Source organism: Furipterus horrens, unplaced genomic scaffold (genome assembly GCF_987537825.1).
Source record: "Furipterus horrens unplaced genomic scaffold, mFurHor1.1.pri manual_scaffold_13, whole genome shotgun sequence".
Lineage (NCBI taxonomy): Eukaryota > Metazoa > Chordata > Mammalia > Chiroptera > Furipteridae > Furipterus > Furipterus horrens.
This window is the reverse complement of record NW_028327183.1, coordinates 18,841,599-18,862,041: the sequence shown is the minus strand read 5'-3', so window position 1 is coordinate 18,862,041 and position 20,443 is coordinate 18,841,599. Positions and strand designations below refer to the sequence as shown.

Genomic DNA, 20,443 nt, shown 5'->3' with positions numbered 1-20,443 from the left:
AAAATCTTTTTTTTGTAGCTGGTCATCTCTCTTACTGGAGATCTTAAATGGAAGTTTGCTAATAAAACCTCCAGAAATGGATGACTTACAGAAACAGATTGCTATTCCAAGCCACAGATCAAGCAATCTTTACATGAAAATTTTGCCCAAAACTTGTGGAATGAGATTCTGCCAGATGCCTGACCTTCCTGATTCTCATACTTTCCTTCTCTATCACCTAGCCATATTAATCTCCAGTTACTATCTTAGAGTTATGTAATTATGATATCCCTCATTATGTCTCTCTTACTGTTAATGATAAGTTGCTTGGGTCTAGGCTTTGCTCACGCCTACTATGATCTCTTCTGCCAACCTTTCTAAGATCTGTTTATGATCATTACAATTAAGCTTTGCCCTTGACTATCTATTTTACATCATTCTAAAGTCAATTTAAATAATTGAGTAAAATAGTGACAGTTCATACTATGGAAGAGACAACTATCATGGATTTTTTAATGCTTAGATGTATCCCAACAACTCTGCCCTCAAACCCTAACTTTTCGGTCTAAATTATCCAATTATCAAGTATACTGAGTGGCTGGAGCCTTCCAGACTCCTTATTCTCAATCCAACTCATTCCTGTGTCTCCTGAATAAGAGTGACCTCACAGATACTTACCTGCCCCTTTGGCCTATCACCTGGCACATCAGTGGTTACAGAGTCCATTTTATTCTTTGCCCAGTCCGAGGAGTTATCAAAGCCTCAACATTCCTTCAGGGACAATTGCCACCCAGATTCTACAATACGACTCTCTCATGTTATTGTAGCTTCAGTCAGCCTAATTAATTATTAGATATGTCAGCCAGCTTCTAATCCTATCATCAAAATCTTTATAGCCATACTTCAAACATTTTAGATCCAACCAAATTTATGGTATTTACAATATCCTAACAACATCAATTCCAACAGGCCCTGACGCCAAATTTAGATCTTCATCTCTAACACTAACATATAATAGATACCTCTTTAGGAATGGGCATTAGTATCAACAGAGGGACACTATTACCAACTTTTGTTAGTTTAATGTACTCCTAAGCTCAACAGTCTCTGCAAACCTCATTTAACTCCACATAATATGTTTGTAATCCTGAAATAACTAAAAAAATCCTTCCAATTTCTGGCTTACTCCCGTAACAGTTAATTTCTCTTCTGCATCTGGAACTACATGCGCCCTACTGGCCATTCATTTCTGAGCCAATGATATGCTTACTTTCATCTGCCTCATCAAAGCCCCACTTGCACATACAGGGGTAATAATTAAAAGTTACTAATAAATAACTGTCCAATGGACCGTGTGTCTTTGTGATGGGAGGTCAAACTACCTGGCAAAATAATGAGACTTTGCGTTAAAATCATGAGGACTCTAGTTCCAACTTTGGAATTTGAAAATATCATGAAATAATTTTGAAAGGGTATCACAAAATTACCTCTAATTTTGGTGGTTATAGTACAAAATCTAGAAGAATAGCAAAGTAACTTGAATTAGTTGACCCAAGTGGTTTTAAAAAAACAAATAACCCTAGGTTTCCCATTGGCAAGCAAAAAAGGTACATTTTTGTTAACATTTCCTGCCACATTAGAGTAAACAAAGGAATTTATATCCAAACTAAAAGAAAAAGCAACTTGGGTTTTGAAGTTGGACTTAGAAGGAATAAGTTTTCAGATCTTAGACCCAGGGGACCTTGGGTTATGGCTCTGTAGTGTGTTCCAGCCTCTTGTCTAGCTGCTGTATCATCAAATGGTTCAATAAGACATCATACAAGAAAACAAAAAAAATCTGTTTCTAATTTTCACCTAAGCTGGTTATCAAAACTTCCTGCTGGACCAAGTATGAAATAGCTATTGGCTTGTCCTTAGTACAGCATTTACACTAACATCACAGAACTGAGCATTAGAGCAGATTCTGGATACTGAATCCGTGTGAAATTTCTTGAAGTAATTGATTTGAGGTGCTTATTTGCACTTTGTTTTTTCCCTCCAGGGCATTATGACATAGGGCACATCTACCAAATGTCTTTGTGCTGGACTTCGTATTTAAATGCCCATGGAAGCACACGCTATTGTCATGCATCAGTTGCCCAGACCTTGCTGTGGACTCAGTTGGAACTGCTTGGAGGATGACTGAGTAGGTCTGGGTAGGCTACTTCACTTCTCATTGTGCACCTGCCACCGTCACCCTTCAGAGAGCATGCCTTTCTTAGTTGGCCACCAGATGATTTTCAAATTGAAGGTCACTTTTATTTTCCTTCAAAAGAGTCGATTGCTCAACATGTCCTACAAATTTGTAAAAATCTCTCCAGCCATTTTCATATTCTATAGTAACAGATATTCAATTGCAATTATATAGATGTTCCCATAGTATGTACCTTATCCAATATAATATAGATGGGGGCACTGTATAAATATGTTCTGAATAAATAAAGCCATCATAACCCCCAAGTGTTAAAGCAACTGATAAAGTCATTATCAATCAGCTTTTTCTAAAGAACTATTTCTCCCCAAGCAGAAGGAAAAGAACTAAAAGTCAAAATGGAAGGCAACTGAGACAAATGGAAAGGATTGTGAAGTATGGATTTAGACTAGGGGTTTCAACCTTTTAAAAATTATCACCTCTAAAAAGAACCACTGTGATAAACTAATTTTAATTCAAATCAATTATATTTAATATGATTTAAATTCTATTTAATTTCTCTCTCAATTTCTCCCTGAGAGAGAAATTAAATACTAAGGAGTAAGATTCTTTTGGGTAGGGTTGAACTCTTGAGGACCACAAACCATCATCATATTTGTTTTTCAACCTCCAAGGACAAATTTTTTGCCTCTCTGGGGGCAATATCACTTGTTCTGAAAGTACATGATTTAAATATACCTCAATTGAAATGCTAATTCTGCCACTGCTATGTGATTTTAGGAAGTTATTTAACTGTTCAGTGCTCAATTCTTCCATCTCTAAAATGGGGATCTTAAATAGTACCCCCCTCAATAGGATTGCTAAAAGATTTAATGTAGTCTACATTGTAATCCACTTAGCAGTGATTGGAATATATAGAAGAACCAATAAACAGGAACTTTTGCTGCTATTGTTATTATCATTTTTATTATTGGGGAAGCTTAGATGGGAGAAAATGACTCAGAGAAGTACCTGAGTGAGAAGATAACACAAAAAGTACAGAAAAGTCTTTGATTTTGAGTGATAAGACACCTGAATCACACTACCACTGAGTAGTTCATTTTGGACTTGAGAGCATCTCTGCGAAAAGGTTGCTTGTAGCCAGACTGGCAAATCAGGATCTTCATATAAATAGAATGTTCCCAATGTTTAGACAGTGGAATGAAGCATAAGGCTTTCCGTTGTTCCACTGCTGGAAGAGGGGGACAGACATGACCTGACAGCTGTCAGTGCCCAGGACACAATTACAACTTACACACAGAAAACTGGGAAATGGCACCGAAATGCCACTACTGCAGAAGAGGAAATATTCTAGACCCTCTTAGCTATTAGTCATTAAAAAAAGATAAGATTCTTTATAAACTGTCCTCCTCCCATGTAAGAGAAAAGTGAAGGTAATTCTGTTTCTATTAAAGCAGAAAAATACTCACCAAAGGAAACATCACCAAAGTGCAGAGCAGGAACATTAAAATGGAAGGTGGGTCCGATGACACAGCCTCTGGAAGTAGAAGTAAAAAGGAGGTGAGTGGCGAGAGGACCCAGTGAATGCAGGGTAAATGTCAGCAAGTGGGGAGATGGTCAGTACTGAAAACCGTAATTTGGCATTTAATCAATTGTAGAATCTAGGACTTAAGAGAAAAAAACAAACTATGAGATGATGGTCTATCGCGGTGGTTAATAGTTCCTACCACCAACTAGCTGTGTTCTTGGCCAGTCACTGTACCTCTATAGGCTTTAGTTTCTTTTCCTCAGGCATAAAAGACAGGACCAATAGGTGACTTTTAAGGACCCTTTACTCTAAATCTGAGTCTATTTCTCTCTCAGTGCAAGGCCTCATGATCTTGGAATAATGCTCTAGTTTAAAACAAATACCTTGGAGATATTGTGGGTTCAGTTCCAAACCATCATAATAAAGCAAGTAACACAATAAAGCGAGTTGTGGTCTTTTTACCGGTAGTGGGTCTTGCTTTCCATTTGTAAACAAACAAACAAAAAACGCAGCACCCTGAAGTGCAATAAAGCAAAGTGCAATAAAGCGAGGTATGCCTGTAGTAGATCCTACAGACTCCAGGATCACCAGCAAACACACTAAGCATAAATACGAGTATCCTTACTCACCCAGCTCCAGATATTGGTGATGTAGGTGTGTCACACCAGGCTGAATGCATTGGTGCCCTAGCGGTACTTCTGGTTGCTACAGATCTGATATAATGTGGAGAGAGGTTGCTGCAAGTGTGGGAGAGCCATGACAGTGAAGACTCAAAGCAGCAAGTTTCTATTCTAACAGCCTTTCTCAGGAACATTTATCCTGTTTCATGCTAATGATCCAAAGTGGTTTCAAAAGGGATGGCTGGTACTCAGCAAGGAATTAGGATCCAGCTGAGAATGAAGTCAAATCAGCCTACAGGTTAGCTACTTGACTTGTAAAAGACGTTTTTTGGGGAGAAGGGTGCAAAATAACAGATCAAAAGTGTCTGAAAGGCATAAAAGGCTGAAGAAGGTAAGAAAGAGGCTCAAAAATTTGCACAACAAAGCAGTCATTTAATCAGTGAAGTAGAAAGAACCAGAGTTAAATCACATTTGTTCAAAGGCACATATAACTAAGGGAATTGTGGCTGAATACCATCTGGACTTAGATATGGTCACATTCATTCTATTGGGATTCTGAATATTAAGACAGTCTCTGCCAAGACTGTGCCCTCCATCAGTGCTGTGGTCTGAGCCCTCCAGCAATGGTGTGGTCTGTTATAATTATAAAGACTAAGAGTTAGAATGATTGGATTATTATGACATGTTAAGTGAAATATTTTGAAGACAAAATATCTGTGCTGTGGTTAAAACTTACAAAATTATATATGTAAAAAATTGAGGGAAAAACCTGCACACAGGTAATTTATTTTAATCACCATTTAAAAAATTAATTTTACAGTGGTTATCCAACCACTTAAAATACTCTGTCATGTAGTTGAAGAGTAAACAGAAATGGCAAAAGTATAATTGTTCTGATCTTTCAAGGCATACTGGCCAAAACTGTGTAGTATTGAGGACAGAGGATACCTGATGATAAAAGAATAGAAAACAAAATCCAGAATTCACAATTTTAACTCTACAGAGATTTCTGCTACAAGGCCCAAGACAGTGTTCCTGGTAAAGTCAGTATTAATGTGTGGAGCTGGGGATGTATAATGCATTATACATGGGTTTAACTCTTTATCATTAGACATTTTTTCATGACACCAGACAGTTACCCAGCTTTCAAAACTATCGTTTGAGGTTTGAAGTGCTAGAACACTTTTGGACACATGCAATTTAGACAAGACTATTTCTCTTAGCAATTTGTGATTAGTTTTAAGATAAACATAAAAATGCTTCCCACAGTCAGTTTTTCCATCCCTTTGGAAAAAAAAAAAGAAGAAACATCTAAAATAAGAACGTGGCACCGGAGTTCAGGCAAATGGTAATGTCCAGAGGATAAAACGAGAGACTTAACCTTCATAGAGCACCTGGAGTGTTAACTAGTCCAAGCTCACTTGTGAGTAGGTTCCTGGGAGATTCTTAAATCCTATTATTCACAATGTAAAGCCCCAAAACACCTTAACTAACTCAGACATTGCTATTGATATGCACTACTAGTTTGGGATCTTTAGGAAAAGACATCAGATATTTTTAAAATTTACCTAAGAAATGACAGAACTTATTATTCAATATTACAGACTCCTGGAATATTTTTTAAACAGCTTCATTGAAATATAATTTCATGTGCCATACAATATGCCCACTTAAGGTGTATAACTCAATACTTTTTATACATTCACATATACGTGCAACCATCAACATGGTAATTTTAGAATATTTTCATCACCTCAAAAGGAAACCCCATGCCCTTTAGCTATCACCCTCGATCCCCCACTCCCCAGCCCTCAGTAACCACCAATCTACTTCCTATCTATATAGATGTTCTTTTCTGGACATTTCCTATAAATGGAATTATATAATATGTGGTCTTTTGTAACTTATAGTATTTTCAAGTTTCATCCACTGTATTGTGTTGTACCCATAGATTCTTCATTTTTTTCTCATTCCTTTTTATGGTCTTAATAACATCCCATTGTATGGGTATACTACATTTTGTTTATTTATTCATCAGTCAATAGACATTCAGATTATTTCTACCTTTTGGCTACTATGAATAATGCTGCAATAAACATTCATGTATAAGTTTTTGTGTGGACATGTTTTCATTTTTCTTGAGTATGTATCAAGGAATGAAATTGCTGGGCCATATGGTAACTCAATGTTTATTTATTTGAAGAGCTGTCAGACTATTTCCCAAAGTGGCTGCAATATTTTACATTTCCACCATTAGTGTATGAGGGCTCTGATATCTCTATAATCTCACCAACAGTTGTCATTTTCCATCTTTTAAATTATAGCCATCTAAGTGTATGTGGTTTTGATCTGAATCTCCCTGATGATTAATGACATTAAGTCTTTTCATGTGTTATTGGCCATTTGTATATCTTCTTTAGTGAAATAGCTGCTCGAATGCTTTGTTCACATTTTTAATTGAGTTGTTTTCTTATTGTTTTGTTTACAATTTACAATTGAGTTGTAAGTGCTCTTTATGTAAGAAATACTAGATACAAGTTCCTTTTCAGATATGATTTGCAAATACCTTCTCCCATTTTGTAGGCTGTCATTTCACTTTCTTGATAGTGTCTTTACAGAACAAGATTTTTAAAATTTTGATGAAGTCTTACTTATTTATTTGTAATTGCTTGTACTTAGGTGTCATATTTAAGATACCTTTGCCTAATCCAAGGTCATGCATATCCATACCTACATTTTCTTTTAACAGTTCTATAGTTTTAGTTATTGCATTTAGGCCTTTGATCTGTTTTATGTTACTTTGTATATTGTGTGAGGCAGAGACCCAACTTCATTCCATTGTGTATGGATATCCAATTACTCCAGCACCATTTGTTGAAAAAACTATCCCTTTTACCATTGATACTGTCTGAATAGCCTTGCTAAAAATAAACTGACCATAAATGTAAAAATCTATTTTTGGAATCTCATTTCTATACCATTGAGATATATCTATATATATATATGACATATATATGTCAATGTGTTATGGTACACAGTCCTGATAACTATTATCTATGTAGAAAGTTTTGAAATGGAAAGACTTAGCCCTCCAACTTTGTTCTTAGTTTTCAAAATTGTTTTGGCTATTCTGGTTTTCTGGTATTTTCATACGACTTTTAGGATCAGCTTGCCAATTATTGCAAAAAAAAAAAAAAGCAGCTGGGATTTTAATAGGGATCATATTGAATCTATACATCATTTTGGGAAGTATTGCCATATTAAGTCTTCCAGCCTATGGACACAGATGTCTTTTCTTTTATTTAGTTCTTCTTTTAAATTCCTTTCTGCAATGTTTTATAGTTTTCAATGTATAAGTCTTGCAGTTTTTGTTAAATTTATTCTCATGTATATTATTCTTTTCGAAATCGTAAATGGAATTTTCTTAACTTCATTTCTGAATTTTCATTATTAGAGTCTAGAAATAGAATAGACTTTTGTATACTGATCTTATATCCTATATTTTCCTGAACTCATTTATTAACTCTTTAGTTTGTGTGTGTGTGTGCACTTTAGGATTTTTATATATAGCATCATGTCATCTGTAAAGAGAGGTTTACTTTTTCCTTTCCAATCTAGATGATTTTATTTCTTTTTCTTGCCTACTTGCCTTAGATAGAATCTTAGACAGAAACCTCTAGTACAATGTTGAATATAAGTGGCAATGGCAGGTATCCTTGTCTTGTTCCTGACCTTAATGTGAAAGCAACCTGTCTTCTACTACTAAATACAATGTTAGATGGGAGTTTTTCCATAGATATTCTTTATCGAGTTGAGGAATTCCTTTCTATTCCTAGTTTGTTGAGGTTGGTTGTATTTGTGTTTTTGTTTTGTTTTGTTTGTCTTTTTTTTAATCATAAAAAAGTGTTTAATTTTGGTGAATGCTTTTTCTATGTTTATTGAGATAATTTTGTAGTTTTGGTCCTTTATTCTATTAATATGTTGTATAACACTGATTTTCCTGTGCTGAGCCAAACTTTCATTCCTGGGATAAATTCTGCTTGGTCACTGTGTATAATCCTTTTTATATGTTGCTGGTTTGATTTGGTTTGCTAGTTTTTTGTCAAGAGTCTTTGTGTCTATATTTGCAGAAGTTATTGGTCTTCAGTTCCTTATGTTTTTATCTGGTTTTGGTATGAGTTGGAAAGTGTTCATAACTCTTCTCTGAGGGTAGATGGTATTTTGTGGAGAACTGATGCTAATTCTTCATTAAACATTCAGTAGAATTCTCTGGTGAAGCCATCTGTTCCTGGGTTGTGTGTGTGTGTGTTGGGGCAAAAGGTGGGTGGTGGTGGTGGTGGTGGCGGCGCTATTTCAAACTCCCTAGGCTATTATAGGTTTATTCATAGTTTCTGTTTCTTTTGAGTTAGTTTTGATAGTTTGTGTCTTTCTAGGAACATGTTTATTTCACTTAGATAATCTAATTTGTTGGCATACAATACTTCATAACATTCCCTAATAATCCTTTTTACTTCTGTAAGGTTGATATTAATGTCCCTCTTCAAATCCTAATTTTAGTAATTTGAGGCTTTTCTCCATTTTTTTTCCTGGTCAGTTTCACTGAAGTTTGTCTGTCTTTTCAAAGACCTAATTTTCAGTTTAATTAATTTTCTCAATTGTTTTGTTTTTTATATTATCAATTTCCAGTCTAATCTTTATCATTTCTTTCCTTGTGCTTGTTTTGAATTTATTTGGCTTTCCTTTTTCAAGTTTTTAAGGTAGTAATTTAGATTATTAATTTGAGATCTTTCTCCATTTTAAACATAAGCACTTGCAGCTATAAACTTCTCATAAACACTACTTTCACTACATCTCAGAAGTTTTAATATCTTGTTTTTTTTTCATTTATTTCAAAGTATTTTAATTTTTTTTTTTTTTTGTGATTTCTTCTTTGCTCCATTGGTAATTTAGAAGTTTGTTTAGTTTTTACATATTTGTGAATTCTCTAAATTTCCTTCTGTTTGATTTTTAATTTCATTTCTTTGTGGTTGAAGAACACATTCTGTATGATTCAAATCACTTAAAGTTTATTGCGACTTGTTTGATGGCTTAGCATATTGTCTGTCCTGGAAATGTTCCAAGTGCACTTGTTGGGTGGAGTGTTCTGTAGGTGTCTGTTAGGCCTAGTTGGTTTATAGTGTTCAACTCTTTTATTTTCTTTATTATCTTCTTCCCAGTTGTTGTATCAATAATTGAAAGTGGGGTATTGACATCTCACAGATTAGGTAGCTTAAACAACAGAAATTAATTTTTTTACAGTTCTGTAGACTGGAAGTCCAATATCATTGTATTGGCAGGATTGGTTTCTTCCAAGAGACTCCTTCACTGGCTTGTAGATAGCTGTCTTCTCTCTGTGTCTTCACATGGTCTCTTCCTATTTGTGTATTTGTCCAAATGTCCTCTTCTTATAAAGACACTACCAGTCAGATTGGATTAGGGCCCACCCAAATGACCTCATTTTACCTTAATTATTTCTTTAAAAGTTCTATCTCCAAGGGCAGTCACATTCTAAGGTACTTTGTGCTAGGACTCCAATGTATGAATTTTGGGAGGATGTGCTTCACCCCATAACAAGGATACTTACTTAGAAGAATGACCCAAGAAAAAATGATAATAACTATTGAGCTCATCTTGAGATTTTGAATTTCCAGTGGATATTCTAAGATCAGTAACTTTTCCTAGGACCCTTCAGGCCATATGTTATCTCCGGACCCCAAAGGAGACCTCATCCATAGAGGGAGAGAGGTCCTGAAGCAGTAACCATAATGAGAGACTGCCATGCTAATTAGCAGCCTGTTACTGTGGGAATCCAGACAGAATCTGTGATGTGTTCTGAAAATATTACCTCTCTAAGCACCAGAAACTGAAGTTATAGGTCTCCCCAATGGGTTGGTCACAGAGATATTCTTTTTAAAACCCGAGGACAAACTCTGCTATTAATGACTTTCAATGACCACAAGCAGCTGGAGAAGCCATCGAAAGAATTCTAGCACAAAAGCTGCAAGTGTCGAGCCTTGGCTGACTGACACATTAGTAGACTCTCTTATAATACCTGTAGGCATTATAAATACGAGCATTTAAAGAATTTCATCAAAATAAATGCAAAAGATGAAGGTTTGGTGACACTGTGACAATAAAGAGATGATTTTATCCAGGTGTTACCTTATTTTCCCCAAACATCCTAAAGCAGAGAGAGTAAACAGAAACTAATTTAATGATTAAGTCCTTGTTTTATAAGGTTATAGCTTACAGAAAAAAACTAGATACCAAAATAGCATCTGTATCCATGTTACAATAATAAGTTATACACTTAGTAGGGAAACACTGGTGGAAATTTAAAACACTCCAGTAAGTTGATGTGTTCATACCAACCAAGTCAGTTACGGATATTTAAGACATGATCCAGTTATGAAGTTTAAGAAAGCAGGAGGTAAAAAGGTCAGTGAATTGCTGCGTTAGTTATATAGATATATCTTACCTAATAGTCAGTTTCACAGGCTCAAGTGACCCATTGACATTGACCAGGAACTCTTCTTCAAAATGTCCCAGGATGGCAGAACTGAAGGTAATCTGGATAGCCTGGACTCCACTTGGTTCGATGATGCCTTCCTTGGGACTGAAAACAAAGCAGGCCCCCAAAGCTGAGGTTGGAGGGACCATGTTGAAGAGGGCGTCAATGCTGCCTTTGTTGGACAGTATTGCCTATATCAATAAAAAGGCAAGGATGAAAAGGTAGACCATGGGCCTCCAGTTTATTTTCATATAAGCAGGTGGCTGTATTATTTAATACCAACACAGAGACAGTTGCAGGAAATAGAACCAAAGGAAAACTCCAGGGGAAAAACAGTTTTTTCTCTTGAATGTTTAAAGATAGGAGTTCCAAGCCAGAAAGTAATTTTCTGTTTTTCTCTTTAAAATGAAGTTAGTCATGTGTACTATACTCATGCTATAAAGACTGATCCTAATCACATCTACTGAAGAAGAGCCTTAAAATACTCTGTTTTGATGCTTTCTATAAAGAATCCAAGGGAAGGTAGGTATTTCTCTCAAATGCATGAGGAGGCTGAGATTAAGTGGCATACTGAAAAGCAAAAAGCAAGTTAGAATAGAGGAGCAAGAACTACCTAAGGCTATGTTTATAAGGTAGCTTGATGAATATAAATATGACATCATTGTGGATTCCAGATTGCAAGGATTCTCTTTGTTGTGGTATTAGATTTCATCCAATTGGGATATTTTTATCTCAACCCTATTGGGTATGCTTATGCTAGCAATCATTTTGCTATAGAACTGTTTTATTTCTATATACTAGTGTTCTGGAACCATGTCATTGCCCATATTTGACTGCACACTAGGTATGTGCCAAAAGCTCATGTGTAGCAGTCAGAGTCCTCCACAGGCGTCCACTCCCACCTCCCACAATTCCTGTCTGTGAACCTGTACTGTAGCCAAACAGTTCTATTCCTGAGCTTCCAAGAGACATCATTTTCTTGCCAATGCTTACACCTGAACCTATGAACAACACGTTCTATGTATGTAGGAGCTGCCCTCAGCCTACACCGAAAGCACTGGAGGAGAGCACAGGAGAGTTTGGAGAAACATCCAGAAAAGTGTGTGGAAAGGTATGTGGAACCTACTTTCCATGTCAGGAACCAAGAAGCCAAGGGAGAAGAATTTCCAGAAAGGGTCAAAATGTGGACAGAGGTTAAGAAGAATAAGCTCTAAGAAAATGTTACAGATTTATTTTTTTAACTTAAAATTTTTTTTATCCTTACCCAAGGACGTTTTATTCATTGCTTTTAGAGAAGGGGGAAAGGAAAGAGGAAAACGTTGTGAAAGAGAAGCATTGCTTGGTTGCCTTCTAGATGCCTGGACCTTGGACTGTAGGCAAACTAGGGGTCACACACATGTGCCTGGACCAGGGGTTGAACCCACAACCTACGTATGTGCCCTGACTGGGTATTGAACCTACAACCATTTGTTTATGAGATGGTGCTCCATTCAACTGAGCCACACCAGGTAGGGCCCAGATTTTTAATTTTTAATTAGAGGTCATCCCTGCCCTTTAAAAAGAGAGGATTCCAATGGAATGTGATTGCAGTATCCAGAGTACCAGCATCTGGGTGCAGAGGAAATGGTGGTTGACTATTCTAGATTCTGTTTTGAGAAGATTATTGGTGGAAAGTGAGAATGGGGGTAGTAGCACTGTGGGAAGGTGTGGTAGAGGAAACTTAGTATATTTATATTAAATGAGATAATGCATAATCAGTGCCTGGCCTACAAGTTCGCTGTTGTAATAAAAGGAGAGGGCTAGGTAACCAAAGCAATGGGGTCTGGTGGATGTGGGGGTCCACCAGCTCAGGCTGCCTCTGGAGAAGCAGAGAAGAAAGGATCAAGAGCTGCAGGACAGAGTAACGGCCCCTTGCAGAGGAAGACAACCACTCTGTCAAGAGAAGACAGACAATGCACCAAAACAGACATATAACTAATTGCTACTTGAGTTTTTATTCATGTTTTTACATTTATTTCTCTTTTCCCTTTCTCTGTTTTAAGTTCCCTGGTCATGAGAATCATGGTTCACCCTTCATTACTTTGAAGGAGATCATGTAGAAAAGGGATTATGATTAGGGACTCAGAAGCCAAATCCCTGGGCTGACTTACTAGCTGTGTGACCTTGCAACCTGCTTTGTTTCTCTGTGCCCCTCTCCCCATCTGTAAAATGTAAGTACGACTAACTTCTCAGATTGCTATGAAGGTGAAATTTATTCACTTATGTAACTTTCAGAATAGTGCCTGGCAAAAAGTGCTTAAATGATGGTTATTGCTATTTATAGCCCCAGTGCTAAGCAGAATGGGTTTAAAATTTACCTGTGCTTAAGAAAAAACATAAACCCTAGTGGTAACTCAAAGGTGTTAAGGTAGCTCAAAGGACCCTTGTTCTTCTCTCTAAGAAGATGCAGAATTGCCTTTTTAGTTTTTTGGTTAACACCAATGTTCCCCCCAGATTTTCTATAAGGTGCCTGCTCTTTCGTTTTCAAAAATATGCATGTCATTCTTCTCTCCCTCACAAAGTAAAACCTACTTATGTGCACAGAATTCACCAAATTGTTTGGGTCACAATTCTGAGACCTTTTGATTACCAGTAATACCCTTATGCGTGCAGTTCAGCTCCTTGGAGAGGAGAAAATGTATAGGAGAACTTCCCCTCTCATTTGTTTCCCTTCTAATTACACTGGGGAAGACTGTATACTCTTGGGGTTCTGGTTTATTCTTTATGGATCTGCTAAGCTCAGCAATGACTAAGGGCAATAGGTAGTTATTCAAATTTGTCTCAAGAAGGTAACGTAATAAATTGAAAGAGAGATGCAACGAGGCATCAGCAATAAATATGCAGCGAGTGCAAAATATCCCCATAAGAAGCACTTTACCATGCCCTTCTCTGCCAGTGCACAGCTCTCAAAACTGTCCAGTCTGATGCTGCACCTCATTTAACACTTATTTAGCTGGCTGTGGTTTGCTTTACTGCTCAAATCTGGGAGGGTGAGAAGTGGTGGCCTAAAGTACGTTTGTGTTAAATCTGCAAGAAATTATTATTACACTCAGGGAAACCTTACCATTTTGTATCAGAACTAAGGTCCTTTCCTGATATGGCATCCATAAGATACAGTTTCTAAGATGTAAGGGAAATTCACACTGGATAAATTACAGACAGAATATCAATTTGGTAAAAATGATTGTATCTTTTTATTTTCATCCTTAAGTGACTTATCTTTTTCAACACAGTTTGCAACATAGCAGCTGTGCCACTTTTTATTTTATGACAGTCATGTGACTGATTTCTTTCAATTGTGCTCTTATGTCTATTCCATCTCATCATGACATTAACAACCCGTTTCCTTTTTACATCATCCCATTTAGGCCATAATTACTCTAGTGAACGTGGGGACGAAGGGCGCTGTGGAAAACTCACATTTACTTTCCATGTGAGTGCAGTTAGGCTGGGCCGAGAGCTGAGCTGCTATAGACTGGATTTGCATATGGTGAGAGCCTGAGGTTGAAAAGCCAGCAGGCCTTCTCTCCCCACAGGACAGAGGGCCCTAAAACCCATGGCTCACTAACATTTACAAGCTGTGTGACCTTGTCAGTGACTTAACAAATGTGACAGTCAGGTTTGCTGTTCATTGAATCCATATTCTCTTCTCCCTGTGCTTACAGCTAGACTCCATTTCCCAGCCTCCCTTGCAGTTATGGACAGCTAACGGGATGTGGACCAAAGTGATATCTCCAATGAATCTTTCCTGTGCAACCCTCTGTGCTCTTTCTCCTGCCAGCATGACACATATGAGACCACAGAGCATATGATATAAGGAGCCTCGGATCCTCATTCTCAGCTGGAGGAGAGCCACCTGCTGATTAGCAACCTTGTCAGGGACTTGATATAAGCAACAAAATAGACTTTTACCTGTTTTGAGAGAAAATATTTTTGTATTTGTTTGTTACCGTATTTAACATTAGTTACCTTAACTAGCAAAATGTCTCTAAGCCTCAGTTTCCTTGTCTATAAAATGGGTATAGTCATTGTAGCTACTCCATAGGGGTTTTGTGGGGACTAAGTGAACAAATGATGCATGTGTGCGCAACACACATGAAGGGTGGTTTTTAGATAGAGATAGCTCCTCTCTGCCTACTTCTTCTGGTAAAGTCGGTACAGTAAAACCTACCTTTCATAGTTCTGTAAGGATTAGAAACTATACCCTTATACATTGGCACACACCCACAATAAAGCATGGGACCTGACACACTAATTAAACCTCACGCACTCACTGAACAATAAGTTTTATTATTACCTCCATAGAAATACAAACATTTATAATTTGGAATCTTTCTAAAATAAAATTCCAATGATTATAGTTTTATTCTGTAAAGAAGTGTCCTTGATACAAATTTATGATGAGGTGGTATTGAAGCAACTTTGATCCTTATGAACCCATTAATACATCTTTTTAAAAGTACCATTTTCTTTTTAATTGGAAAGAAACCCCAATGACTGGTTTTTAAATCATGGATTGGAGACTACTGCATTTAGAGAAGATTCTGAAGTGTGAAAAGAGCTATCCTCATTAGGACATTCTAGAAAATGTAGGTTCTCTCTCCTCTGATCTGTAGGATTTATGCTGTCAGAGAACAAGCATTAAACAGATGGGAAGATGTATTTATGGAGTTCCCCTTTATAATCTACAAAGTGATGAGGATTAAACCAACAAAGTTATGGTTTTGATGCTTTCAATAAAGTTAGAGGAGGCTGAAGAGGATGGAAAGAGTTGCTCCACTCAACAAGGCTAGGAAAGAGGAGAAAGAGATCACTTCGGGGTCTGAATAAAGTATGAATAATGGCAAATGGATGTGATTACACAAATTTTCTATCAATAAAAACACAAAACAAAATAAGACAAGCCATATACTGTTTGACCCTCAATGAACAATTCTAGTGATTACCTCATAACAATGTACAGATCCAACAAAGATTTTTCCAATATCCAGCAATTCAAAGTTGAAGTGAATCTTTGGTCCCATTCCTTCCCCTTTGATTCGAAGGGGCAGACGGATCTCTCGGCCTATAAAAACAATTTGAACTTTATTAGTCCATGATGCTTTATTATCCAGAACTTGTTACCAATGTAAGCACTCTGGATTATTGCACCAACTCCCTACACTGGACTGGAAGAACTGCAGTTTAACCACGGATAAAGCTTTAGTTTAGTTTTAATAAACAGGACCACTGTTAGTTTTTTACCTTTAGGGAAGAGTTTATTTTGCAATTTAGGCTGATATTTTAGCAGAACAAAACAATTTAAAAAAATTAACCCAATCTTGACTGCATCCTTAAGTTTCTTATAAAGGAATGTCTCTAAATCATTCAAGAGTGGTCACTGATTGATGCTTTCCATAAAATGAGTCACCATGCAGCTCCAAGGGATGTTGTTCACATAGGTTTAGGAAGAGTCAAGGTACTAAGGAATCTGAGTCTCAGAATCTTACCTTACTTTGCAGGTTCTTTCATGTAGAGGTAATGGAACCCATTAAACAGTATCCCTCATTACACATCCAGAATGGACACAGGGTCAGTGCAGAGCACAAACCTTTCAAGTACTGAGTAGTTTTGTTTTCTTTTAAAAAGTGGAAAAATCTCCACTTGATAATACATGATTATTATGAAAATATTATAGAAAAAGCGACAATTCTCTCATAATTTCACCATCCAAATATAATGCATTTTGGAACTGATCTTTCCATACTCAATCACATTTAAATACTGTTAACATAAATGAGAGAATATGCTATATATTATTTTATAACCTGCTTTTTTCACTTACAATAAATCTGGAACATTTTAACATATCATACTTAAAGGAGAGGTAAATATCTTTAACCAGTCTCTTTTGTGGTTTCCAACTTTTAACTATAACAAATTATAATATAATGAATACCCTTGAACATATTTATGGCCAATTTTCCTATAATCTCTTTAAGCACTTTGAAGACATCATTCTATCGCATCTTGTCTTCCATCATTTCTGCTGAGAACTCAGCTTATAGCCTTACTACTCATTTGAATTAATACGTCTTTTCCTCTGACTGCTTTAACATTTTCTTTTTGTCTTTGGTTTTCAGCAGTTTTACTACTATATAAATATTCTCAGATGTGGTTTACATTTATCCTTCTTGGAATTTGTGGCACTTCTTGAATCTGTGGATGAATGCCTTTCAACTGTTGATGGAAACTTTTTAGTCATTATCTCTTCACATATTGCTTATGATCCATTTTCTCATTTCTTTCCTTCTATGTATATAAAAATAATATTTATATACTTATATAATGGAAATATATATGACCTTTTTGCCACATTCCACTTGCCTCTTAGGCTCTTTTCTGTATTTTTTCTCTACACATTTTAGTGTGAATATTTTCTTTTGATTTATTTAATTTCCAGTTTATAAAATCTACTGTGGCTGCACCTAATAGGCTATTAAATCTTTCTACTGAGTTCTTAATTTATCATTATAACTTTTCAGTTCTAGACTTTCCTTTAGATTTTTTGTAGTTTCCAGGTCTCTGCTCAATCTTGTCTTTACTTAAAATCTGTATCTGATAATTCTATTATCTGGCTCCCTATGGGTTTGTTTCTATTGTTTATCTAATGTCCTATCAACATGTTGCCTCCTCACATGCATGATTATTTTGACTGAGTCTGATCAGTGTATATAAAAAACTGTAGAGATAACTAAGCCCTAAGATGATATCTTTCTCCAGTTTCTGGCCAGTGACTGGGGAGCTTAGCAATCACAGATGACCTAATCTAACCATTTGTAGTTTAGTCGGTGAGAGAATTAAGTAAGCCCTGCAGAAAATCATTTGAGTGACTCTTTTCTCTATTCTCCCAAGAAAGGAATGTAGCTAGTACTATCCTAGATATAAAAGAGATGTTACTATCTCACATACAATAGATGCCTTACAACATTAGGGATTAATTAAGACAGTGAAGAACTGTCTAATAAAGTTGATACCTGAAAACTAATTCAAAACTGAGTCCTTGTGAGAGCTGGTCCTTTTCTGGTTGCTACTTCACTGGGTCCTACCCTCAAGCCTGGGGGATTACTAGGGCCCTTTCTCCTTGTGCATTCCATTAATGCCGATGTTTTCTCCCTAATGCAACTTAACTTTTCACCCTCTCTGCAGTATCTACCAAAAAGTCTGTATTGTTTTAAGAATAAAGAGTCCGTCCCCACAAAGTTTAATTGTTCTTTCTTTTCCTGGATGTTGGACCATAATTATTCACTGTTCTAGTAGCTCTGTTTTACCTTCAAAACAGGTTTTAAAAGATACTTTGTCTTGCTCTTCTAGCTGTTCTTAGAGAAAGAGTTGATACAAATTACCAAGCCCACCATTACTGGAAATAGAGTTGCCAGGATAAAGAGATGCACATGTGACATTCTGACAGCTATGGGCATATTGCCCTCCCGAATGATAGTTGGTACTTAGTGGTTCCTGTCTCTCCACATCCTCCTCAGCAGTAGGTATATCACTACTTTTAAAAATCTTTGATAGTGTGATAGGTTTTCCTTAAATTTGCATCACTTTAATTTCAGTTATATAAGGAAAAATTATATATTTGCTTTGTGTGTAATGTTCTGAATATTAAAAATACTTTTGATGCTCTTTTAGATTTTTTTCAGTTTTACAGCAAATACACTTTGAACAACCAAATGATATTTTTAATTTATTATCATTATTATAACACCTATGACATTTTTTGTTCCACCACCTTCTGTTGCTATTTAGCTTCTGTATCTTTAATGCTTTCTCTCCATGACTGTCCTTTTAAAGACAGGAATACTCTTCTGTGTCCCTCTAGTGTGTGGCAACACAGTGGTCATTAGGCAAGTATTACTTGGATTATAAAAAATAAAAGCAATCCTAGAAATATCTGGAACAGCTGATTTCTTCAAAGGGTTCCCCCAGTCCATCTGATCTCCAGAAAAGAGGTTTCTGTAAAGGCCAGGTATTAGTGTTGACAATATTCTAGAACATAAGTAAAAATTTCACAGAGTCCAAACCTCGCTACCTTACTCCATTATTTTAGTGTTTAAATCTATTGGTAATGATTTGTACTCCTTGGTCAAAAGCAAAGTATTTTGACAGGGATCCAACTTTTGGAATGTCAAAGAAAGGGAACTGCAAATATATTGTGGAATAAACTGCAAGACTATTTATAACTGTCAGGCTTAAAGCTTTCCCCATCTGTTACCTTGACTGCCTTCCTTAATAAATAAATTTTAGAAAAAGAGATGTATTGTAATAAAGCAGTGAGCCAATGTTTCTTTGGGAGTTATTAATTACTTCAAAGGAATCTGTCTTATTTGTAGTTAGCCCTTTCCCTCACCCAGGATGGAATGAGAGTACAAGTAGTACCCAGCCTTGCATTTAACAAGAGTTAGCCTAAATTTTAGGAACAAGCTAAGAGGGCAGATTCCTTATTAGAAGTGCAAAACAGTAAAATGTTTTTAAAAATAGGGCAGTTTCTCACCTATGATTACATTACCTTGTTTTCACACATAAGTAGCAGAGGATTGCACTACAGAGCCCCTTTAACAGCCCTGAAATCGCTGAATACAGGAGATTACACTGCATTAAATACCATAAAATGTAACCATGGGCTTTCAAACACTCGCCATCTAGATACCTTAGAGGTCCAATATTATACTTGAGCTCTATTCCTGTGCAGTAAGACAAGAAAAAAAGGGGGAGAGGATAAATACGAAGAACAAACTACTGTCTGTCTGGAAATTCGAAAGAATCTAGAGATAATCTTTTTAAATAAATAAGATAAGAGTAAAACCGATGGTTACCAAATCAATATACAAAAGTCATCTGCATTTCTATACCCAGCACAATCAGAAAAATTACTGTCAAGATACTATTTAAAACAGCAACAAAAATAGTGCCTAGAAATAAATCTAACAAAATATACTTGTTAGAATCTTTCAATGAGCAAAATGTAAAACTTTATTGAAAGATACTAACAAAGATCTAAGTAAATGGGGAACTGGGCTATGTTCTTGACAAAGAAGACTGAACATCATAAAGTTGTCAATTTTCCTTCAGTTGATCTATATCTATAATTTTAATGCTTTAACAGACAAAATGCTAGCAGGCAGAATTTGGTGAAATTTGGTGGTTGATCACAAAATTTAAATGTAAAACAAAGGGCCAATAATAACCAAGAGATTCTTAAGCAAGAATAAATTGAGGGGAATTGGCCTTTCTTATATTAAAATGTATTATAAAGCTATTACAATTGAGATAATTTGGTATCGGGGAAAGTGCAAAAATGACTAAGGAAATAGAATACAGAACTCAGAATAAATGCACACATATATGTAAGTTTGATTTAAGACACAGCAAGCATTGAATATCATTAAGGAAAGATGGGCTATGTAGTATAGAGCTAAAACAACTGGACATCCACATGGGATCTGTGGTTAGCTGAATAATGGTCCACATCCTAATTTCTGGAACCTATAAAT

The 20,443-nt window shown here is 36.2% G+C and overlaps 1 protein-coding gene across 1 annotated transcript in view; it reads right to left on the bottom strand.

Moving 5' to 3' along the window:
* HYDIN (HYDIN axonemal central pair apparatus protein) overlaps positions 1-20,443 on the bottom strand; it is a 280,489-nt gene that overhangs the window by 181,083 nt on the left and 78,963 nt on the right. The window contains exons 10-12 of the mRNA XM_090260317.1: positions 15,854-15,972; positions 10,836-11,059; positions 3,640-3,707 (exon numbers count right to left, since the gene is read on the bottom strand). Of these exons, the coding sequence (XP_090116443.1) occupies positions 3,640-3,707; positions 10,836-11,059; positions 15,854-15,972 (411 nt within the window). The remainder of the gene's footprint in view (positions 1-3,639; positions 3,708-10,835; positions 11,060-15,853; positions 15,973-20,443) is intronic.